Source organism: Ammospiza caudacuta, chromosome 18 (assembly GCF_027887145.1).
Source record: "Ammospiza caudacuta isolate bAmmCau1 chromosome 18, bAmmCau1.pri, whole genome shotgun sequence".
Taxonomy (NCBI): Eukaryota; Metazoa; Chordata; class Aves; order Passeriformes; family Passerellidae; genus Ammospiza; species Ammospiza caudacuta.
In genome coordinates, this window is record NC_080610.1 from 10,596,862 (window position 1) to 10,622,193 (window position 25,332).

At 40.6% G+C, this 25,332-nt stretch overlaps 1 protein-coding gene across 1 annotated transcript in view; it reads left to right on the top strand.

The window, feature by feature from the left end:
- TTC28 (tetratricopeptide repeat domain 28) overlaps nt 1-25,332 on the top strand; it is a 107,276-nt gene that overhangs the window by 3,788 nt on the left and 78,156 nt on the right. Inside the window, exon 2 of the mRNA XM_058816780.1 lies at nt 1,934-2,212. Within this exon, the coding sequence (XP_058672763.1) occupies nt 1,934-2,212 (279 nt within the window). The remainder of the gene's footprint in view (nt 1-1,933; nt 2,213-25,332) is intronic.

Here is a 25,332-nt window from a genome sequence, read left to right on the forward strand (position 1 = left end):
AACTTAAGTTCATGGCTTGTTGTCATCCTGCTTGTAGAAGCTGCAGTTGTTCACTCTGAATGTGATAAAAGCGTGGGAAATAGATGACATTTGGTATTTTTCATTGTCCCTGATGCAGGTCAGTGACCAGGAAATACTCAGGGAGGGAGGGAGGCAGCAGCCACCTCTAAAGACACATGGAGAAGCTGCTGCCCCTGGCACCTGGGTTCTCACCTTTCCTGCAGTACCTCCAAGCCTTCTGCTGACTAATTACCTGCTCAGGGTTTCCTCAGCTTTGTGTTTGGACACCTGCCCAAATAATAGCTGCTGGATCTTCATACTCAGCTCTTGCCCTCAGGCCACAGCAAACTGTCCATGGGATGAAGTTTATTATCAGATCTCACTGATGTGTGAGTTGTTGCACTGCTTGAATGAAGCAATGTGTTCAGTGCTAGCATTAGCAAGAATACTATAGAAAAAACAACCTCACAGATGAAATGAAAAGAGGTTTTGGTTCAGTCTACTACAGGACAAGAAACAGTACATTTATTGACACAAAGGAGATTTCGATATTAGGAAAAATATTTTAATTATGAAAATCTTGAAGCAGTGTAAGGAGATTGCCTGAGTAAAGAATAGAATCTGCTCAATGGAGAAGTTTAGAAAAAGTTTGGACAAACACACAAACACTGTCAGAAAAGAATGGATATAATAAAATAAATAAGAAATCCTTAGTTTCTAACTTGATGCTTTTCTATTGTTGTTATTTGACTTAAGGAAGAAAGGAAAAACAAAAGTCTATAGACCAATTGATCCTTGTGACAGGATGTCAGTTTGCAGCTTGCTTCCCTTTCCACCTTTAAAAATATTCCCCAGCTGGCTCTGGTAATGCATTTAAGCCCTGTGGTTGTTGTGTTGTGGTAACAAAATGTGATATTCTTAAACTTTTTCAATTTGCAGGACTAAAACTAGATGACACCAATCATAATTATAGTACTCTGAACCTTTAATGAATATTTTCAAGTACTTTGTATGTTACCATATGTATTGTGTTGCCTGTTGCCAGATACTGTTACTGCACAGCTCCCAGTGCGTTGTGATAAGAGTTGGACTGAGATGTTCTGCTGAGTTCTTGAGTGTCCTTGGGAGAGAGTAGGGTTTGCATGACAGAAACAGTCACTGACTGCAAAGGGGACTGCAAACTAGGATTTTCTGCAGCTCACTTTAAAAAATGTCTTATAATTAGGAGGCTTAAATATTTTTCTTTGTTATTTTGTATTACTTGAAGTTGTCAGTGTGGGAGGGTAGCTCTGCTGAGGATGACTGTTCTGTTGTTACAATAAATTGTATGTCCCACTTACTTCTGTGAATGTATATGGTTCTAAAAACTCCTCCTTCCCTTCCCAAATAAGAACAATTTGCAGCTGCATGTTGTTGGGTATGAGGTTTGTGAGCAGAGGTTGCAGGGCAGGTTCTTTGGTTTGGAGAGGTTTTACACATTTTTCCATTGTCTGCGTGTGCCTGTGCTTCTCTGTGGTATCAAACTTCAGATGTACCAACATCATCTTCATATTCACAGCTGCCACCTGTTCTCTACCTGGCAGCTCTGCTTGGTGCTGTAGAATCCAGTAGCATGGCTGAGGAGAAAAGCACTTCTAAATATGTGGAGTGCAGCATATGTAAACAGACTGCAGCTGCTCTTGTCTAGAACATTCATAGGGAATGATGTATTTTGCAAGACTCTTTCTGGTACTCCTGTACCCTCAAAAAGAGATTCAATAGATAAACAATTTACTTTTTTAAGAATCTGGTTCGGAATTCATCATTTGTTCTACAGTGATGCTGGTGGCTTTAATTTTTGCTGTACAGTTTCTAATAGTATAATCTCTTTTTTGAGTAGCATTTCTTAACACTAACACGCAATTTCTCCCTTTCCCCCCCCCCACCCCGTCAGCTTTCTTTCTGTGGATCAAAATCCTTGAGAAGAAAAAGTCCCGAGAGTCCCATGTTGAGCAAGGCCGAGTTTGTGGAGAAGGTTCGGCAGAGCAACCAGGCGTGCCAAGACGGCGACTTCCACACGGCCATCGTGCTCTACGGCGAGGCGCTGGGCGTGGACCCCCAGAACTGCATCCTCTACAGCAACCGCTCTGCAGCCTACATGAAAATCCACCAGTATGACAAGGCCCTGGATGATGCCATCAAGGCGCGGCTGCTCAATCCCAAATGGCCAAAGGTAAGGAGCTGTGTTTGTCTGCTTTGTGTTATTGTCCTCTAGGGGAAGGTGGAAATCCTGTTGGTCATTTATACTCACATAGCGACTTCACCTTGAACTTAAATTTCTGCCAAATAGGGAAGGCTCTCCATTCATTTGCTTGAGCACCAGAGAGTAAGGCAACATGCACGCATGCTACCTCAATGTGTCTTCCAAATATGCCTTAGCAGGATAATTAGATAGTAATGGCTTAAATCTAAATCACAATTTAAGCAACATTTTGGATAAAGATTAGTATCTAGTATATGTATATTAGTATATGTAGCACCCAGTGTAAAAGAGGGCATGTGTTTCTGTACTAAAGTCTGGTTTTGCTAAAAGCTCCAGATAATAATGTTGGGGAAGATGAAACAGGAAAGCCTTTTAAATATGATTGCCTGGCAAAAGATTTTGAGAATATGGAAACTATACGTGAGGTAGAAATGAAAGCAAGCTTTGAGATACCTTAATTACTAAACAGCTGGAAAACAATGGTGTGGCCAGCTGAAGTTAATGCCCTTTTGATGAGACAATACCTTTGTGGAGGTGTTCACAGGGGTCCCAGGACGAGAGAAGAGATGATAATCTTCAGTCCATGTTTCAGAAGGCTGATTTATTATTTTATGATAGACGTTATATTAAAAGAAAATTATATACTAAAACTATGCTAAAAGAATAGTAGAAAGGATTTCATCAGAAAGCTAGCAAGGAATAGAAATGGAATGAAAAGACAATAAAATCTTGTGGCTGACCAGAGAGTCCGAGACAGCTGGACTGTGATTGGCCATTAATTAAAAACAACCACATGAGACTAATCAAAGATGCACCTGTTGCATTCCACAGCAGCAGATAATTGTTTTTCTTTTCCTCTGAGGTTTCTCAGGAGAAAAAATCCTGGCAAAAGGATTTTTCATAAAATACGTTCATGACATACCCTCTGCTTGCAGGCAGATCCAGGGGTCAGAGCAGACCCTGCCAGCTTGACAGAAGGGACCCAAAGAGTAGATTTTAGGATTTAAAATGTAACACAGTATGATAATATAATGATTCTTATAGGCTGTATGGAAATGCTATAGGATTTGTATCCTGGACTAGATTGGTTAGTGCAAATTAGAATATTCAACACAGAAGAAGATTTATTGTACCGTAACAGGAACCTCACTCTCTCCCATCTTTTTCACGACACTCTTGCCTTCTCTCTCTTTCCCACTCTCTTTTCTTCTCTCGGGCCTGCTCTGAGCTGTGTTTGGCAGCTCCCAGCAGGGCCCTGCACCCAGGCCCTGTGCAATAAACCCCAAATCCCAGCAGGGCCCTGCACCCAGGCCCTGTGCAATAAACCTCAAATCCCAGCAGGACCCCAAATCCCAGGCCCTTTGCAATAAACCCCAAATCCCAGCAGGACCCCAAATCCCAGGCCCTTTGCAATAAACCCCAAGTTCCTGAGCTGGCTGCAGAGATCTCTCATCTCTGTCTGTCCCGACCGTGCTGCGCCCCGTTGCTCCTACATAATAGTGTATTTTCGCTTTAAAAATTGTTTGACTTGAATTACCTGTTGGGTATTAAACAGTTTTTCTGTGTAAGCATACTGTTCCCCAATGGGAGTATGCTACTATTTTACTGTTTCAACACAGCATGGTTCCTGGGTTGTGAAGACCAGACATCTGTTTTAATGTTTAATGTAGTCAGTATTCATCAGCATCCAGGAACATGTGGTTCCAAAACTTTGAGAGGTAGCATAGACATTCTTATTAGTACATTAGAATGATAAGGTCTTTCAAAATACTGTTCAAAGAGTGTTTGTGTGTAGTATAGTTTGGACAAACATTTGAAGAAATATGTATCTTGGCATTCTCAGTAAGACTATGTAAGGAAACATTTGTAAAGAGTAAATGATGTTGGTTGCCTCTTCCTCCTGGGCTTGCTTCCCACCAGCTGCCATTGATTGCTCCAGTAGCTGCCTGGCCTTGGCTAGTCCAGGGCCAGCCCTTTGCATGCTAATTGATTTTAACAGCATCTGCTCCAGATTCCATTTCTCCTGTCTATCCCTCGCCCATCCTTATGAGCCACTTCAGCTAAAGGTGCAGTTAAAGAGCAGACTCATCAGCCAGGTTCCTCTCCTCAGAAATTAGAGCAGGTGGCAAGCAGGGTGCTCTGCACCAGCTGGGCTCCAAACTATTGAAGTTTTCTTCTATTTCAAAGCAGATCACTCTTAATTCTTGTATTTTCATTTACAGTTGTTTATTAGCCTCTAGAAAGGCTTTTTCATATGCTTCCTTAAGACTTTAATTAGTCCACACTAGAAGAGAGTCCTGCTTTGTCAGGGAGATGATTTATCTTCACAGATGGAGTGGTTCAGAATGGGCTCCCAGGGAGGTGCTTGAGTCACTGTCCCTGGAGGTTTTTAAAAAAAGCCTTGATGAGGCACCCAGTGCCATGGTTTGGCTGTAAGGTGATGTTAGGTCGCAGCTTGGACTCCATGATCTCCAAGGTCTTTTCCTATCTAGTTTATTCTGTGATTCTGTTTTCCTCATTTTCAACATTTATAATTTCTGAAAGGTGTATTTGTATTTTTATTACATATTTAATCCTAGTTTTAGCCAGAACAAGGAAGGGTGTACTTTGGGGAACGAATTAACTAGTTTGGCATGTTTTGAACACAGGCATTTCAAGAATATCTGATAGCAGAAAATAGGCAGTGGTGTTCAGAAACTGAGAGGACATGCAGATGGTCGAGTGCCAGTTTGCAGAGTGTCCCTACACAGTAAAAGGATGTTTATTTCCTTGTGTGTGTTTGTGGAACTTGTCAGAGATAAAAGGAGAGCTCTGTCTGAAGTTGAAAACTTGTATATTTCAATGTCAACCTTTATTTACCAATTTCTAAAAAATATTTTTTTTTTTTTTATTGATAGAACAGAACGGGGAAGGTCAAAACTTCTGCATACAAAGTCTAAGCAAGTTTATTAATTAGCCAGAAGAGGGAGCTTAGTAGGGACAACTGGTATTTGGTTTGAAAGGCCTGAGTTTGAAATACAGAACCTGACTTCCTTTTCCTTAGGAAGTAGAAATATTAATTTGAATGCAGTTTTTTTTTTTTAGTTTTGAACTACTAAATATAAGTTTCTATATTTATTTTCCTCCTTTGGGTACAAACTACATTTCTTAGGTAGTTTGTTAATTCTTAAGTTTTTGTTCCTACTCCACTTAATGCTTGTTAACATCAGTTCAATACAATCTGTGGCTGAAAGTCATGCTCTTAACATCCCCACCCCAAAATTTTTCTTTAAAGCATTAAATAATGTTGGGTAATGAGCAGGTGTGTTTATTCAAATGCATATGCTTATCTATGCAGCTCAAGACATGAACAATGAGAAAGTGATTGCAGAGAGAAACATCAGATCTCTTACAGACCACAAGAACTTGTTGTGTGTGCCTGAACCATGTTTATAACAACAGCACATAAAGCTGTTCATAGCCTTTGTCTGAGAGGGCTGGCTTGTGTGTTCTGCTATTTGAAAAATATTTTGTGTATGTAGCACTGAGAAATGCAAGGATAACAGAATATTTCAGGAATTAAAATGCATTTTGGAAATATCCAAGAGGCAAATCAGATCATGCTCATTTTGTTCTTTGATTTCCCACTGAACAGTTTTCTTTGTTTTGCTGTCGATTGTGCTGTAGAAAATTTTTATTCTATTTCTCCTCACAGCTGCACAGCCTTAGGCATGGTGCATGAAAATGGAGGGATATATATTATGTGACTCTGATACCTGAATAGTCTCTCCTTAGTACTTGCTGATTTTGAGGTATTTTTAAATCCTCACATTATAGGAAAAATGCTGTGGCTTAAATAGTTTCAATTTGGACCTAATTCTGTGCTAAAATGTGGATTTCACTTCCCGTTGAGTGCTGGCTCAGTGCTGTGACAGCTAACAAAAGGTACAAACAGCCTACTGCTACTGAACAATTAACTGGGTTTTGGCATTGATTTATTTTCTTAATCTCTCAGCAGAAAAGTTGTTCATTAACAGGAGATGAAATGACTTTGTCAAACTTGAATACATTTGGCTAATAGGAACATTCACAGCGTAAGACAAATGGAAGCAAGAATCACAAAGATGGATGTTTTCAGCACTCTGAGGGGTACCTTGATTTTATTTGATTTCTTTGTCCTGTGTGAGTAGAAGGATGCTGACTGTACCATTAGTGGCACTGTGCTGTTTGAAGCCCCAGGGACTGGAGCTTGAGGAGCAGCATTCCCTGAAAAGCACAGTGGGGTGCTGAATGAGAGGGGGCCAAGCTGGCAAATTGAAGATCAGGGTTCAGTAATGATCTCTGATTATTGCTACTGTTCAAGCCGCTAGGCAGGGAATAATCTTATTTCTTAAAACAGGACCACCTTTTTGTATCAACCTTTTTTAGAGCTGAAACACCTTTTAGAGAAAAGCTGAATAATCTGAGAATGATGCAAAAGGAATGTGCATATGTAATTCAAAAGTAGCTAGGAAGAATTACAGCAGTTTTTATCAGGCACGACTTTCTCTTATGGTCTTTGTTTCTCCTAATTTAAAATTATTGTCTCAATTTAAAAATGTGGCTTAGCATCTCTAGTGGAGAAAAACTATGAAAGAACTGGAAGAAGGGGGAATTGTGAGCTGTGAAGCCTTTGGGTGTTTGCAGTGCAAGAGGGGTTTAGGAGCTGTTATCTCACTGTGGGGAATTTGGCAGAAACCTGCACTGGTATTTTTCAAATGCCTCCAGCTGTCATTTGAGCAGGACTTTTACAAGAAGAAAGGACACTTGCATGTCCACTTGCACTTCTCCTGACTACCTGCCCATCTTTATAAACAAACCTGCACATGCTCTAACAATCCCTAGCAGCCTCAGAGTTTCTCAGTCAATGGCAAGCAGAGTGCCCACCCTCGGTCTCATGTAAAACTTTTGAGCAAAGAATGTGACTTGACCACATAACTTTTTTTCATGAATAGACCTCTTGTTTTTAATTTGATGAGCAAGGAACTTTCCAGTCCTGTCCTTCAGCTTACAGTCTGTCTTTAATTTGCAGAAAGTTGCATTCCAGTTTTTCAGGCATACATAAAACCATTTAACAGACTTTTTTCACTCTGCTAGAACTTGTGTTACATTGTCATGAGATTTGTGCATTTCTTTCTGTCTTTTTGTATTGCAAAACCACAGCAGAGCTGAAGTTGGCTGGGACCCTTGGAGATGAGTGCAGGGTCAGCTGGAGCAGGTTGTCCATTACTTTCTCTGGTCAGGTTTTGAATATCTCCAAGGGTGGAACCTCCACAGCCTCTCAGTGCAACATGTTCCTGTGTTTGACCACCCTGACCAAAAAGTTTTCTGCTCCTTTTTTTTTTTCATTTATATATTTAAATAATGAGCATAATGTAATATTTCAACAGCTTTATGGAGTTAATGTTTTTCCCAACAGTCAGGTTCACTGGGGAATTATTCTCTGCATCAGACGAGATGGTTGTGGCATTGCTGGGAGAAAACTGCTGTGCAGATAAGTTGTGGAGGTTCTCCTTTCCCTAAATTCTTAAAATTACAGAGCAGTAGCAGTGCAACATGAGAGTGGGGGACAGGGACACAGTGGACTGATGACACTATAGCTATGTCATCGTAAAAAAAAATATGTATTTTCACATGTAGTGGTTGTCTGTCTTAGACAAGTACACAAGAAAAATGGCTCCTTCCTTTCTAAGAAATCAGTTTGTCTTAGAATTAGAAAAGCTTATAGAGGTACTTGAGCTCAGCATGCAACAAATCAACACAAATTTTCCAAGCACTTACTGTAGGGTTTCATTATTCCTCCCTTTGTTTTCTGGAACCCTTTTGTATATGGAATAAAGCAACCTAAAATTTTCTTTTATGGAATTAACTGCAGTTATTCTACTTAGTCTAAGTGCTGTAATGTAAATTTCTCTCCTGGAAGGTGGTAGTTTTTTTACCCCACACTTCTCTTGCCACTGTAACTAGTTATATTACAGTGCAGGAATGGTATAGTGGGTTTTATTCCTCCTATATCTGAATATCCAAAGCACAAATGCAGAAGTAATTCTGAAATGCAGAAGTGAGGATTGATCTGCAAGGGTGATATTTAAGAAAAATATCTTGTTACCTGCTCATTGAGATTCAGGCAATTACCACTGGATAGCATTTTAAGACATTTGGACTATTTTCATTATTTACACAATGCTGGGTTTTGTACCCCATAGTTTCGGACTAGAACCTCAGTGTGTGTTGTTACCTCTTTTTCTCACTTACCCAAACCTTGAGGAGTTAACTGCCAGATGATTTTTCTGCTCAGTTTTTGGTTCTTCAGAGGTTTGTTCCTTCAATTTTGTTATTCTTAAGAACGAGATATATATTCCTTGGTTTTACTCAGTGTACAAGGGTTGAGTTTTCTCATCTTGGAGATTAATGCCTTTGCTAATCTGACCATAGTGGTGACTGATTGTGAAGTTGTGCAGTGTTGCAGTGATGTGTGGAGAAATGAGTGAAGCACATGAGAGGGCGCTCTGTGCTCAGGTGTTCAGCAGGGCCTGGGACCTCATTTCAGCTCTGCAGAAATTCACATTTTTTAGATACTTTTAAGTGGAATTTCGTTGATTTCTTTCCGCAGTCGGTGCTGTTCTTGCTGCCCACTGTGTTTGTCTGACATCAGGCAGGAGTGGCTGGCAGGGCAGTGCTGGCAGATCTGGCTCCTGAGGCTGCAGTGTCACTGATGCTCAGCAGTGGAGGGAGAGCAGCTGCTCTGAGCTCTGCTTTCTGAAATGCTTTGCTTTGCACTCACTTTATCTGGATTTCTTTGCATTTTAATTGTTTACTCTAATTGTGTTACCCCACTGTCTTTGTGCCCCGTATCCCCATCTATTTTTCCTTTTGCTACAATTCCATTATTTGCTGCTTTGGTTAATCAGATCACCAACAACTGTGTCTCAGATGTTTTTGGTTTTGTTCTGCAGCAAATAGTGCTGTTTTTCTTAGGGTTTGCCATCCTGGCTTTGTCCCAGCTCTCTGAATTTATGCTGTAGTTCTGGCTGGCCAAGGACTAGAATTTGAGAGTGCCCAAGATGTTGTGGATGATAAGGAATGCATCAAACCCTCCTCTCCTTTGAGAGCTGCCCATTGGCGGCTGAGTGACAATAAAGAACAGAAATTGAGTGGATTCAAGGATGCTGTACCTGGTTTCTCTGTGATAGACAAGAATGCTCTTATAAACCTGCATTTCTTCTTTGGGTATACAGGCTGATACATCATGACCTTTCTGGACAACACTGGATCCTCATCACAGACCTAAAATCTCAACCAGTCTCTGAGGAAATTAAATTAAATTGAGAGTTTATGAGAGCAAGTAGACAGGAGAAAACACTAAAAATGGAGAATGCAGGAAATTGCCTTGACTAGCAAGTCAGTAGGAAGCACTCAAGGATACCATTTACACAGTGTGCTACGCTGTGCCAAGGGCAAGAAAACCCAACCAATTAGCAGGGGCCTTGCTGAGAGCTCCCTGACAGCTGAAAATACATCCAGGGCTTAACATTCCATCTTCCTGGCCTTATGGAGCCAGCAGGGGTTTGTTCAGGTCATTCCATCTCCCCGAGTGAGATGTGAAGTGCCTGTGATCATGTTCAAGGAGGAGATGCAGCACAGGGATAATTGCTGCATTAAGCGCAGACATTTTCTGAGACAAGAGCATGGTGACAGTTCAAACTAATGCAAGCAGGGAAGAGGTTTGTGGCAATTATTTTTGTTTCTATAACCTGTTGTTCTCTGAGTCACTGCTCCATTTGTGTCTGAGGGCACTGAGGTCTGAACTGCTGCACAAAGCAGGTGACATTTCCCTTTTGCCACAAGCATCTTTGTACATGATTTCTTGTTTGCTTCAAAGAGGAAATTATAAAGCCCCTTGTGTGACATGGAACAACAGAAATAGTTGCTATTTATCAGCTATCATCCACTGCTATTTATCAGCTATTATCCACTGACAGAGAATTTGCCCCTGAAGTTTAAAAGAAAGGTTGCACAATATTGTAGTTTCTATCGTGTAGTGAATGGACACTCTAGTTTCAATTTTATTTTCTGGATTTATGTTAGTTTTGAACTCTTCCTTTCTTCCCTTCACTCAGGAATGTCAAGTTTCTGTCCTGGAAGTCAAATAAGTTAATTTCTCTAGAAGTTCTTAGAAGTCTATCATAGACACAATTTTTTATGCTCTTCAGTGCAGTTATTTTTGTAATTTCTGATGACTTTACCAGAAGTTGGCAGTGGTATGTAAATTCCTGTACTGCTTTTTTCATTCTAAAACAGTTGAGGAACCAGCTCATACAAAAAAAAAATTAAAAAAAATTCATATTGTCATATGAATATTGATATATAAAAATATAATAAAGGCATTTTTCTTAGTGTCCAGTATTTGAAACTGTTCTCCTCAGGCAGTGGATGTGATGGCTTTTGTTGGTCAGGGTCAAAATTCTGTTCCATGTGCTTGATAGGTCTGGAGCTGAAAACTATTCCTTCAGTTTTTCTTGTGTTAGAATTAATACAGTGCTCAGTTCCCCTAATGGAAAACTTATTTTTTATTTAGACAAGTGTTAAATTCATGGTTCTATGATTCATTTTTAATGAACTTCTTCAAAGATGTATACCAAGCCCTAGATATTCTGGATGCTAACAAAGAGAGAATGTACTTAGATGAAACATTTGTTAATAGAGGCTTCTCTCATATGGGAAGTGGAAAGAAACTTTCTTGAAACACTGGAGAATGGGTAGTTCAGGCATAATTTTCCAACTTTTTTCAGGGTGAAAAAGGAGGTTTAATTTTCGCCAAGTATTTTAGTCATTGTGGTTATCTGCTTGCAGGCTCCTGTCCTTCACAAATAAAACACAAAAAACTTCAGTGCAAGACACAGCAGAAAGGGGAATGTGAATTATACAAAATAAACAATTAAACAATTTAATGATAATTTAATAATTACTGATTTATGTAATTAAAGGTGATTTTGTAAACCCACATCCTCACAAGCTTTGGGATCCATGTGTCACAGAATTACAGAATCACACAGAGTCTTCTTCTGCCTCTTGGAGGGCTCTGTTCCCCTCTGATAGGAGGTGTTGGCTCTTCCATGAGAATTACTGTGCTAAGATTGAAGGGCCACATGGTGGAGTTTAAGCCCTGGTGGGTAGGAAATGTTTAAGGAAAGAGGAATTGTGGGGTTGGTTTACCTGGCAAACATGTCAGGCAGATTCAGAGATTTTGGGGCTTTCTGTCCTCGAGGTTACATTTGAGCTCTTGTATCTTCATTATCACTCATGGGCTTCTTAAGAACTGAATTTTTGAGCCCATTTGTCCTGTGAAGCCATAACATCTAGTGGAATCAGTTTCATAATTTTTCTGAATGTGTGAAGAAGCTGGTGAAAGGTGTTTTTAACCCTGGTAACGTTCAGTTCTGTGTTTGCTGGACAGCTCCCCCCTGAGTTGGGCAGAGCCTGGTTGGGTCCTGCCTCACTCCGGTGGACTTTTGCAATAACTCAGGAAAGGAATTCTAGACATATTTTCTTATTTTTATTTTCTGTTTATTTTTTTATTGCACTGTAATTCATTCTTAATTGGTCCAAAATACAAAATATTTTGATTTTCCTTTGCTTTTCCTTTACCAGATGAGTAGGAGCTGGAAAACAATCTGCTATCAGATCTTGTTGTGTCACCTTTAGCCCCCCTCAGTTATCACACAGGAATACCTGTAAGTTCTTGATCAGCTCTTGGTTTTCATTGCTTAGACATCTTGTTTTGGCCCTGATAGCTCTCCTGCAGTGAGCCACAGTGTTACTGGAGGTTTTTGATCACTAATAGTGATTAATTTTAATGACAGTTGCCCTGAATCCTCTCCCATGCCTTTAGAGATAGATGTCAAGCTTCAAGGCCTCTTATTCATTTAAATGTTCTCTGGGAAGACAGAGTCGTAGTCTCACTCTGGAGAATTCAGATGTGCGATGTGCTCATGTTTATTTTATGGTGATACATCTCATTCAGTTGCCATTGTTACCAGGCTGATCAAGGAAATTACTTTTTATCATGAGTAGGGTGGATAGGAAATGCATGCAACTGTATTTCAAGGAGTAAATTTTTCATGGTTATAGCCCATGGGTACTAAATAAAAAATGTCAGCTTCTTGGGTTTGGTTGCACTCTGAAAGTGTGCTGAGAAATAATGGCTTTTGTGACTGTTTGGGAAAGGACAGCTACAGCACTGAGCCCTCCTAGGCTTAAAGCAGAAAATATGTGCACTTAACTCAGATGGAAATGTTCTGGTTTGGTATTGCAAGGTACAGTCACTGAGGCTTTGGAAAGCTGTAAGAGAATAGGGAATGCAGCAAGAAAGGAACGTGGATAAGAGGAGTGTGTAGAGTAAATGTAGCTTTTTAAGGAGCCTAAATTAGTGTTCCAATGAATAAAAAGAAAATCAGTTGCCTGTATGATTTTGTGCCCTCCCACATTTGTTCTGCTTGATCTCACACTCTGCACTGAGTGAGGATTCTGATCCTGGAGTCTGCAGAGGGAGCAGCAGCGAGCTCTCAGTTAATGATCCAAACCAGCAACTCACTCCTGGCTCACACACATCCATTGTCTCTCGTGCTCTCACACAATTTCTCCTCCCAAATACTAATGCTTTTGTTCTTTTTTCTTCTGTGTCCCCACACAAAATTGTTTGTATTTAAAATTGGTTTTATATTTTATTTTGTATTAAATTTTGTTTGTACTAAACAAAAAAAAAAAATCACAGAAATGTAATTTGTATTGTTTGTTAGTTTAGAGTGCTCAGTACTGTTAAGTACAGTGATAAATCATATCTGGTGTTATAAATATTTTTAAGCATTTGTAAATATGGTGCACATTGTGTTGGGTTTGGTTGGTGCTTCATAAAAACAGGAAAATTTAAAATTTGTATGAAAATAACCATCTGTATTTCACTAATTAAAATTTTACTGCAGTTTCTGTGAATTCATGTTTTGTAAAATCACACTGTAGAACATAAAGAAGCAACTTGAATGTAGCAGATCTACATTTCTCCGTTCTGTGAATCTCAGTTAAAGACAGTTTTGCCAGGAAGGTAAATGCAGTGATCTTTCAAATGCTGAGGTTTCTGAAGGGCTTTTGTGTATGTTTAACTGAATTTTTTTGCTTTCTACCATGGTAAAGAAGGTAGATTTTACTTTAGGTATCTCTGCGAATCTCTCTAGTGCTACAACCCCCAAAAATTCTCTCAGTACAACATAAAGAAAGCTTGTTTTGTAGTTATTTTGCTTTCTTTGGGGTTGCCCCAGTCCCTTGGCCTCTGAAGTGAGCAGTAGTATTGTTCAAATATTCACACTTCCAGTATTGTGTAGCCTTCAGGTTCAGCCTGAGGTTGTGTTTGAGGAACTGGCTCTGAAGGTCAGGTACTCACAGTTGTGTGGGAATTCCATCTGCTGATTTTTAGTGAGGTTGCAGTAATAAAGGTGGAGAAACACACACTGTTTGTGATCTAGAGGTACAAAAATTTTATTGCTGGAAATAGACAGGAAACAGGCACAATAAATTTTTTTTTACTCTTGAAGTATTTCCCAACTTCTGAATAGCTAAAAAGCCTTGAACAATGTCTGGCAGGTTTTTATTTTACCTGAAAACAAACGGAGGATATGAACATTTGTCTCATAATCTAGAGAAGGCTAAATTTGCAGTCAAAAATTTAAGCAGATATCCAAAACAACTGGTTTTTATAACCTAAAGGACCCTGGGACACTTGCACCAACAAAAGTTGTTTTGTTTCTTATTCCCTGCTCACAAAAATTAACCATCTGCTCATTAGAAGTGTTACAAATGGAAGAGCTGAAATGGGGCTGGTATGGCTTGCAGCTTTTTGGCAGCTGCTGAGAGCCATAGTAGGGTTTAGCAGTGCTTTTCCTAAAATCCAGAAGGTTTTGGGTTGGAAGGGAACTTAAAGCCAGCTTGTTCCAGCCCCTGCCATGGGCAGGGACACCTTCCACTGTCCCAGCTTGCTCCAAACTCCATCCAACCTGGCCTTGGGCACTTCCAGGGACGGAGCAGCTGCAGCTGCTCTGGGCAACCTCTGCCAGGGCCTCAGCATCCTCAGAGCCAAGAATCTTAAGTGGCATGGTGGTGCTGATATGAAAAATAACAGAATGTGTGAGCACAATTCACATCCCAGCCATGCTGTGCCACACACACAGTGAGGTCCCTGAGGGAGCCTCTGCCACCTGTCACAGGAATGTTCTAGAGTGCTCATCCTTGAAGGACTGTTGTGAAATTTCTGTTGTTCCTGCCAATGCAGGACTCAATCCTTTGGGAGCTTCAAGTCCATATTCTGTGCTTATTGTAACACAGAATTCACATGAAATGGCTTGGGTGGGATGGCACCTTTGGAGACCATCAAGTCTTTAAATGTGCATCTCTAGGAGGTGTATGGTTTTTGGAGCAAGCTTTGATACAACAAGATATGGAGGAGATTTTATAACTGAAAAATTTTAATTTTGGTGCCTGACTGGGACATGTGCTGAGATCCTTCATGCAGTTTGCTGGTTGTAATGTTTGAGGAGCACATGGACAGTGTGTTCAGGTCCCTAATATTTCATGGCTATACCCTCATTGGGGGCATCTCAGAGCTACAAAAAGCGACAGCTTTCAAGATAATGCCTTCATAATAAAGGTAATAAACTTTAAACAGCTGTAGGTTTACATGCAGTCTGCTTTGCAAATAGGTTTCAGTTATCTTTGCAGTCAAATCTCTTTTCAAGATGTTCTGAAAAGTAAAATTCAAGTAAATACATTTTCAGCTCTAGTTTTTTGATACTGCTATAACTGGGTGAACTGGGGAATTGGCTGATGCATTTCAAAGGAGTAATTGAGATAATTTTTGAGTTAGTTTGATTTGACATGATTATAAGCTTAGCTGTGAAATGAGAAGATTCCTGTTTTTACATAACTAAATAGTAGTTGAGGCTGAAAAACTCATGCTTAGATCACTGACACTTTCCTGAAAGATAAATATGCTAAGTAAGACTGACCTTGCTGTTGAAATGAGCAAGGGTAATTGCTAATAGAGAAGATGATGGATTAAGATTATCATCTATTGAGCTGGCACTGGCAGCACCCACAGCTGTCACAGTGGTGGCCAAGCTGCAGGGAGGGAGAACACCTCTTGAGAAGGTGGAGGAGGTGGGTGGACTCAGCTATTAGAGGACAGCCTTGATAGCCCTCTCTGTTCTGCTGCAGCCATTCCAAGAGGGTAATTAATCATGTTGGGCTATGTCTCAATCTAGGGTTGATGCACTGCATTCTAATGAAACTCATTAGTGCTCCATCTTTATGAGCACAGGATAACTTTTCTTTAAAGCTTCTGTAAAGACTCTGTCAGGAATAACTTGCCATGAAAACAGACACAGAACTGAAATTCAGGAACATAAATTTCCTTGCATTGCTGTTACAAGTGAGGAAGGACCAGAAATATTCAGGACTCCCTGAGTCAAAACAAACCACCCTGTAACAGTCAGAGTAGGAGTGCCAGATTGACTCTTCCTTCTTGCAATGCTTTTTAAATCTACCTTATTTCTAAGGTATGTTACTTTATCTACAGTTGGGATTCTCTTTATACCATGTATTTCCCTACCAAAAGTAAAAAGAAAAATACATTATCCCTGGAGTATCATATGTGGCAATTAATTAATCTGAGATATTTTCAGGGGAAAAGGTAGTATAAACAAAACATACATTTCAGTGTGAGAAACACATAGTTATGTGTATATAGCATGTTTTAATCTTTATTGATGTAAAAAAATACTTAAACACTGGTTGTCACTGGAAAAAGTACTAAAATAATAATTATTTTTTAATTATAGTACTGGATGTAAAGAAATTCAAGGGTGTTTACTGGGTGACCTTTCCAAGAGTGCTCTGAAATGAGTGGCAGTAGCCACAATTACTGAGTGCAGTTACCTGATGCCAAACACAGCAATTGGGCTTGAGAACCTTCAGTCAGGGGGGCAGGCAATAGGAAAAAATTGCTTTTTCATTTGAGAGTGCAGTGACTTGAAATCATTCAAGTGCCCTCATTTTTTCTGTTCTGGAACATTAGACTGATATCTGGAAATGCTCTGGTGGCAAGCAAAGGAGATGTCAGTGGAATCACTGTATCTAGAAATGCAAGTACTGTCTTGGGGGAAATGGATTTATGGGCTGCTGCTGCCTGGAGCCAATGTGCCTGGTAATTTGTGACAGACCTGGCTTCTGCTGTGTCCTGTTTCTGTGGGTAACCTCTGAGTGACCCTTGCCTGATGAGTGAGTTGGCTCTTTTGCACGAGACCACTTTACATGAGAAGAAAACTGAAATTTGTCATTTTGAAATATCAATCTGTCGCAATTTTTCTCCACCCTTTGACAATTAAGCCCTATTTAAGAGGAATCAGCTTTAGAGACCTTGTTTTTCACCTCTGTTAGTGAAATTATTGCGGGGAAATCTTGCAGCCTTATCTCTCATTGTGACTTCATGACCAAGTTGCAGTATCTGTAAGTCTATTTCCTTCTGGCTGATTGGTTTGGGATTGATAACAGGAGTTGGAGCAGAGAGCCAGTTTTGGTAAATTCCAGGGTCTAATCGTGCAGCAGTTCTTGGCTCCAGGTCTCCCCACCAGTAAGTGTGTAAGTCGTGGATCTTTGGTCTTGGCATTTGTCTGCCTTTCTTTAAATAGTTTTGAAAGATTTTGAACATGAACGTTTTTCAGGTAATAGAATTATTTTTCTTCTGATTTGCCCTACAGTGTAGAACCTATTTTCTTAAGTGTGCCAGAGAGCTTCTGTGCTGCTGAGGCAGTGTTAAGTAATGAGTATGACACAAGATGAGCCATTAATCCCATCTCCAGAGAACAATCAATCTGTACAGTGCCACCTACTATTACCCAGAGCAAAGAAAAACAAAGGTAGGTTTCTTTGGGAAATACAGATTTCCCAGTTTTCAGGTTGTTAAAGAGTTAAAAACCCACTGTGAATAAAAGGAAAAAGGGTTCTGCTGAGAAGTAATTGAGTAGTTGCAGCCTTGTGCAAAGAAAATATCTTTACAGGCAGGATAGAATAGAAGCAATTTAGGAATGATTTGAAAACTGCTTTTGAGTAATGGATGTGAGTGGGAGAGAGTGCAGCACAACAGATGAAACACCGAACAAGATTTTGCAAGGGGAAAACTTTTGGGGCTGGAAGTTATCCCTGTTCCCCCACAGGGCTGCTGGGGCTCTGTTTTGGTGGTCTGTAGAGCAGAGCCTGCTCCTTGGCAGGCTGAGGAGTGCATGATGTCATGGGATGCAGAACACATGCACCGAGAGCCAGGAACTGCTGTTCGCGCCGCGGCGCTGCCAGATGTGCGCTCTGAAAAATGGAAAAAGCAGCTTTGGAAAGATGCTGAGAAATGTCCTGTGCTGAGCCTGGGCTCAGCCACGCTCTGTGCACACTACAAATACACTCCATGGGGTTTCTCAGTCCTGGAGCCCAAGTTCTGCTCTTGGGAGTAGCCTGTGTAGAATGCCTTTCCCTGTTTCTGAGAAAAACAGGAGAAAATCCTGTTTTATGCAGAAAACATACTGAGGGCTTCTTCCTAGGAGTTACTTGCAGCAGAGGAGAATCAAAGGAATCTCTTTACTCCAGTTTTCACAATTTTCACTTGTACTTCCTATTAAGGATGGTTCCACATTCCAGCAGAGGCTCTGGTGCCAGACATTGCTCTCTTTACTGATCCTCAGCTCTCTCTGCAGATTAACTGGCCTCCAGGAATTATTTGAATCTCTTACCCAACAGTGTTTCTCGTGCAATAAAGCCAAAGGTGGGTTTAAGCTTTTCTGTATTTCAAGGTGAAAATATGAGGTTTTTTCCTAGATTTTTTTCCCCATGGATTTTGAGGTCAACTAAAAATATTTTTATTCAATACAGAATGTGTTATCTGGTCATTGGTGTACAGAGAGTTAAATATAGCTTTGCTTCTCCCTCCTTTTGCACAGGCTCTAATTAAAGGGAGGAGGGGAGATGCTGGAAGGCAGCAACAGGAGAACGCCTACAGAAAGTCAGGAATTCTTTATCCAAATGGAACATTTCGAGCTTGAGAGATTTTTTCTGTTTTATGTATTTTTTTGTGTTTACTGATGATTTTTCCTGCTAAAAGGATCATTGCTAGCTAATAGTATTATAATCTTGCTGGTCTGTGTACAGGGCTACAAAGAAGTCTCCTGTGGTTGTCACAGAGGTAAATTGCCACTCTGGAATCTTTGGAACTGTGCCATCCTGAGGAATCTGCTTAAGGGTGCTCTGATGGTTCCTCTCAGAGGAATGTGAGATCTGTGAGTTGCCAGAAGGTTCTTATTGTACACTTGTTGAGTAGAAATGATTCTGCTGAGCTCAGAGACTGTACCACAGCAGGGATCTGGTTCCTCTTGTCTGGGATGCCCAGGCATTGCTGCCGTGCTGGCAGCGAGACCCTGGCCTCAGCAAGCCATGGAAAACTCAGGAGGCAAATTGAGTTCTGGGCTGTTTTCATAAGGAAGGGCACAGCTCTGTAATTGTCCCTGTGCTTGGATAGGTCTGGTTACTGCTCCCAGGCTTCAAGGCATAAACTTACAAGTGCCATCAGGAGTTTTCTTCCTCATAAACAAGATGCACCATTTGCTGTCTTCTTCATGCTGTAGAAGATGGATCTACCACAGGTATGTTACCAGATTTTGTCTGTTCTCTTAGAATGATCAGGACTCCCAGCAGAAAAAATCAGATTTAATAGGCCAGGCTGTTTGATTTAGGGACCAGCTTGTCTGTCTGATATGGGGTTCCTGTATCACTTCAGTTGAGGCTAGCAACAAGAGCTCTTTAATTTTCTTTATTTTTAATTTAATTTTCTATTTTCTATATTTTATTTTTTTTATTGTTTTTGTTGAGCCAGGAATTATTTGGAATAAACCATTGTAAAACTGTATCAGTTTGAGGACATTAAAGTCATGGTAATTAGGCCTAAGCCTTTATACAACTTAATTAGAAGGAGAAGAATAACAGCACACTTCTCTGAAGTGTAAATATGAGCTTATTGGCAGCATTTTACCTAACTCTGATGTTTGTAGAATGGAGGTTGGGTAGCAAAGTGAAAACCTGACAATCACTGCATTCCTGACAGCCTGCTATGATGTTGTGTTGAGCAGTGAAAGTCTGTGCCCAGGCAGAGAGAATATCAAACCAATTTGTGTCTCTTTTGTCTGTCATTGCTGGTACATGCAGCATATAAAGGAGGCATCGTGTGTAGCAGGGTAATTCAAGATCTGTTGAGTCTTTTCCATTTCTCTTAGACCTTAATAAATTGAAAAGTTTTTGGATAATTCTTCCCCTTTGTTATTTTTGCTTATTTCATTCAGGTAATTCCTTCCCACACTTCTTTTTTAGAATATTTCTGATTCACATTCAGAACCTGCTATTAACGCTACTGTGTATCATGTTAAAAATACCTACCTCAATCTTTTTTCCAGCTATAATTACTTAATTACATTTCAGTTCTAATTGAGTTTTCTCTGCTGCATGGTGGGGCCTGGGCTTTGGGGTCTGTGGGTGACACCAGAGTCCTTGTTCCAAGGGGTCCAGACACATCAGCAGAGACATTCTGGGAAAGCAGATAATGTTATTTTTTCCTATTTGCCCTGTGCCTGTGCAAAAAGCCTCAATTTCTAACGTATCTGCTGCTAATATCACTTTTTTAAATGGAAAAATCTGTGCTGGAGAAAAAGAAAGGTGAAGTGAGTACAGGTTTCAAGACTGGGTTTGTGCTTCTGGGTCTGCTGTGGGGTCACCTTTTGTAGTAAAACTTCAGTAAGAAAATATGCTAATTGAAAAAATAGATTATGGAGTAATCTAATATCTAGTAATTAACTTCCATTTACATAACCTTCAAAAAAGTATTTTAAACCAATCTCTTATCATCAGTAAAAACTTTTATGTAGATGCATATTGAATATTTTTTTATTTTTGGTTCTTGCAAATAATTCACCCTTCACCTTTCCTGTCAGGCATGAATGGAAACTGCTGCATGGTTGTCTCCTTCTGTTTCTCCACAGAGAAAAATTTTAGTACCTCTTTAAGCCTTCTGCTTTTTCAGTGCTGGATGTTTGAGCAGATGAAGGTAAATTAAACAGATGTGTTCTGCATTTTTAGGCTGGAGCCAACAGCTGTCCTGGTTATTCTTAAATGCTCTCAGAACTTTATGCAGAAAATGCCATCGAAGTCAGGTTCTGACTGAGCCTTGTGTGCTGGCTTCACTGCTGCAGGACAAAGCTAATTGGGGCTGCCTTGGTCACTGACAGGGGCTCAAGTTCCTATTTTGGTGAGCTCTCCTGATTTTACTGTTTTTAGTAGTGAAGCTAACTAAAATTGCATCAGAAATCTTCATTGTAGTGCTGGGTTGGAGATGCTTCTCCTCAGCAAACTGCACTGGGTGATTGTTTCAGGTCCCTCCCAACTCGAACTCTTCTATTCTAAGGATCTTGGATGTGACTCCTCAGAGAGGCCAAATTGTCTCTGCTCCAATGATTTCAGTGGTGCTGTAGGGTTTTACAACACCTTAAGGTTGTTTCCCACTTTTGAAATGGTTATCTCTGACATGACAGTGACAAGGTATTCTTCAGATTAGCTGTAGAAGGAGTTGCTCCTTGAACATCTGTCTTTCTGAAGAAGATTTATCTGATTCTGGTTTTGAGGGTTCACTGGCTGTGTGTAGAGACTCTGTCATTGTAGAGGAGTTCAGTTTATTTCTTTCCTCTGTTCTCTTCCTGCTGCAGCAGTGAAAAGGGCAGCTGTGAGATACAGCATGCTGTGCTTCGGGAAGATATGGTGCTGCATATGGATAAATTGTGTCACATCTCTTATTCATACAGTCCTGGCTGAAAATGTGAACAGACACAAACAAAATTCCTGGTACACGTTTTACAAGGAAGTTCAGCAGGTGAACTGCCTATCATTTAAATCAGTAAGAGAAGAGTCCTTAGGGAGTTTTAAGGGCTGTTTCTGACAGTTACAGGATCTTTTGTTGAGTGGCTCAGGGCTCAGGTGTAGGATAGCTTGGGTAACATGCTTACATTTCCACAGTGGGGAAGAAGAATTGAGAATAGACAAAACAGATCCTTTACAATACAATAGTTTTATTGTGTAGCCCTTTCAGACAAAGCTAAAAAAGAATTTTTATTAAAACTTTGCATATGCTCCTATGATTTCTTTAAATTGAGAAGGTATGTTCTGTATCCTGAAAATGGAACAAATTTAATGTGCAGAGTATGTCACCAGATTCAAACTCCCTCCCTGCTCACCTGTGAGCTCCAGAAGAGCTAATTGTTAAAGCAATAAGTTTGGCTTTAATTTATTTTATCTTTCAGTTTCTTCATGTCATTGTCAGGTGTATCTGAAATCCACCTCTTTAGGAGAAGTGTCTAAGTGGGGATGTGATTTTAAACCATAATTGAAAGGTTTCTCATTTAATTTGCTGCTGGGGTTTGGGAGTTTGTTAGTTCCTCTAGTGTATTGATGGATGTTTCCTCAGTGCAAGAGTGTCCTTAAAGGTACCACAGGCATCCTCCATCCTGCTTGATTTTATTTCATATTCAGAAATTCTCAGAATTCCTTCACTTCAACACAAACCTTTCCTTTGAATCAATTGCTTCTTCCAGCAAATTATCATCTCAGGTCTTTAGTCCAAGCAGCATCATACCAGGAAATGCAAGATTGTTTTCAGTCTCACTAGTGTCTGCATGTAAGATAATACAGCTTGCAACTGGGATTTCTGTGAAGAATTCATAGGAATGTCTTTAAGGTGCAGGAGCAGGCAGAGGGGCATGATCTTGGGGAATAAAAACAGTGTTTTGGTTCAGGAACCTGGTAATATTGTAAGTATACCTTAAAAACTATTTAAGTTTGTATAGCCTTCTCCACTAAATTAATATAAATCTCCCATTTTGGGCTATTAAGAGCTTATTTGAGGCTGTTATGCCCACAGAGACACTGAAGATGTGAGTGCTGGCAGATCCTGTGAATAGCTGGAGTCACTGGGTAAGGTGGGGCAAGGGAGGAAGAGCAGCTCTCCTGGTGAGAACTTCCAGGTGTTAGAGGTGATTTATTTGGCTCCTCCTTACCTGAGACAGCAGATGGTGATGGAAGTTGGCAAGGGAAGACTGGGAGAAGACCCACAGATAGCAGAAAGAGTGTTTGCTTTTCTGTGAATCTTTGCCTTCCAAGTATTGCTTTGACCCACATCTTGCCTGAATTACACTTGTCTCCATAGCAGCAGTAATTGTACTTCCTATGGAAAAAAGGAGGGGCAAGTCATAATTAGAAGCAGGTGTCAAACATGGTTTTCTGCTCAGGATCATGTAAGGGTAGAACTGAAGCCTCCAAAGCCAATAAGAGAGTCTCAGTAGTTCTGAAGGCAAACACCTTCCTTGGTAAGATGCAGTTAAAATTTGGGATATGTTTCCTATCCATGGAAGCACAGAAATACATTTTGCCATAGGACTATCACACAGATATTTCACAGCACATCATGTTTATATAATAGTCACAACTGAGGTGCCAGCAGAGACTCTCACTGTGCTGTGAAGGGAAGGGTGATGGAACAGAGCACTGAGGGCACTGTGTTCTCTCTCTCTCTGATTATCACCTCTCTTCCCCCTGTTATCCCTCATTTTCCCTTCTCTTTTCCAAAGCATGGAGTAGGGCTTTCATTTGAAACACCAAAGGATGGATAATGATGGAGTGTTGACCTTTTATTTCCTGAAGGGTGTGAAATAGATGGAGTTGTGTCACAAGACTTGGTCTGGTAATTAAGGGAGAATTCCTGTACTTGAAGGGAGTTCCCTTCTCCCAGAGCAGAATTTTCTGAACTCCTTTTTCCCTTTTGCAGGCCAGGCTTGCTCAGCAGCTGCTGTAGCTCAGTCACTCATGCAGAGTCTCATCTGTAAACCCTTGTGAGGTGCTGTGTCTGCCTTCAGCACTCTGGCTGGAGGGGGGAAAAGTGGCAGACACAGAAGCACTGTGTAATGAATTGAAAGCTGCTTTAATAAATTCAGAAATAAAAGGACTTGATTTCATTATCCTTCATGAATTTGCCAGGGGACTCAGCTGTTAGGAGCTTGGTCTGCCGTGCTCTGGCTGTGTGGGTGTTACTGAAGTGCTGGCATCTCACACTGCCAGGGAAGTGCAGGTTGGTGCTCTGAGTCTTCATGGACCAGCACTGACCAGTTTAGCTGCTATCTAAGTAGAGTGACACAATGAACTGAATTCTCATTCTGCTTGGATAGCCTGACCTGCAAACTGCTCAACAAGCCATCTCCAACAGGACCTTTTCCTATTTGCGCTGTGTGATTGTTTCTGAGTGATGCTTACTTGAGTTGAGCAAAATGAATTTCAAAGTGTAACAAAGATATCAACTTAGAATTTATTGAAAAGAAAGGATTATGCAAGAAATGTGGTAATACATCAGACAGTTCTAGGTTCTTGCCAAAGATTAATTTGAAGAGGACACTTTAAAAGGTTTTTTATCCATTGAGCTGTAAGATTGAGAGCTATCAGATATGTCTAATAATGCACAGCTTGCTTCTGATGTTCACTGAGTGTAGGAAAGGAGGACCGTATACTGGACTGTCAGATCTACAATGCAAATTTAAAAAATTTACACCAGTAAATCAAGGAAAGTAAAAAAATAGAAAGTATTGGTGTAGGCTGTCATTGTGCTGGATTATTTTGTGCTAACTGGCCAAAATTATGACCATTATTCACTCTGAAGTAGTAAAAGGAATAAAATATGTTTTTTTATGTATTTCCTTGTCGCTGGACCTGAGATGATTGGAAATGGTGTCACCTTTATCTTATCTCAAGTTCCCTTATGCTTCAGTCAGGAGTCACATCCAGGGAGGGGTGGGCTTTGGTGGTCTCAGCTTCTTTGCACAGTGTTGCCATAATGGGCAGTAAGTCCTTCATAACAATGTTTAAGCCATTAACTGTAACATTACAGTCTCTCATGACAGCTCCTGCATTGCTTCCACTTAATTATCCTTACTTGGGAAGAATTTCAAAAACCTCCTGTTGATTATGTCAAAACACCACATTTTGTAATCTGTGTGAATTTGATGAAGCTTCCTTCTGACAGCCACGTGGAGACTGGCATTGTCTGATGCTGAGCACTTATTTTCTTGACTCAGGCACCAACTGCTCTGTACAGAACTCTTCAGAATTGTCAATACCAGTTTTTCAATTTATGGAAATCTGAGTTCCAGGGCCCACTGCTCTGCTGAAGCGCAGAGCTCTGTGAGACACTAGGTCTGAGGGGTAAAACCAGCAGGAGTTCCTGTTCCAGGCCACACTTGTTCTTTTCAGTCCTTGCTGCATTTCAAAGCTTTATTTTTCACTTTTCACACCGTGCTGTCACATGCACTCAAACTTCAATAATCCAGGGGAAGGTGTGGGAACAGAAACACAGAGCTCATGTTTGAAGGTAGTGGGACAAGATGGGACCTGCTGAAAGCAGCTTTGGGTCTATAGCTGAGTTTTGTGTCACTGTGGAAGGGAGTGGCATCTAAGCATCAGGGTTGGATCTGAAATACCCCTGTCAGTGCTCTGGTCTCCCTGAGACCCAAGGCATGCTGTCCTTTAGGACTGAGGAGCTGCAATGGAAAGAAGCAAGTGCTGTATTTCCAAGGGACTTGGCAGTGAATATTTTTTGACCTGTGTTTTGATATTACATTTGCCATTAAGTTTATTGTTTACCTCCGAGATGCTGCATTGTTGGTCATTCCCGCAGCAATGCGCCATTTCAGTAATGTAAGCATGGAATTAAACTGTACTGTGTTCATGCCCTAAGGATTTGTAACTCTCTTGAGCCTATTAGAACAGCCTCAAAACAGCCCCAGAGCTCAGGCTGGAGCTGTGTGATGTTGGAATAACCGGATCCTTGGAGATGGCCACAGTGCCCAGCTGTGCTGCAGCCCCAGCCCTGGCAGCGACAGCGCCACGGGAAAAGAGCGTGAACA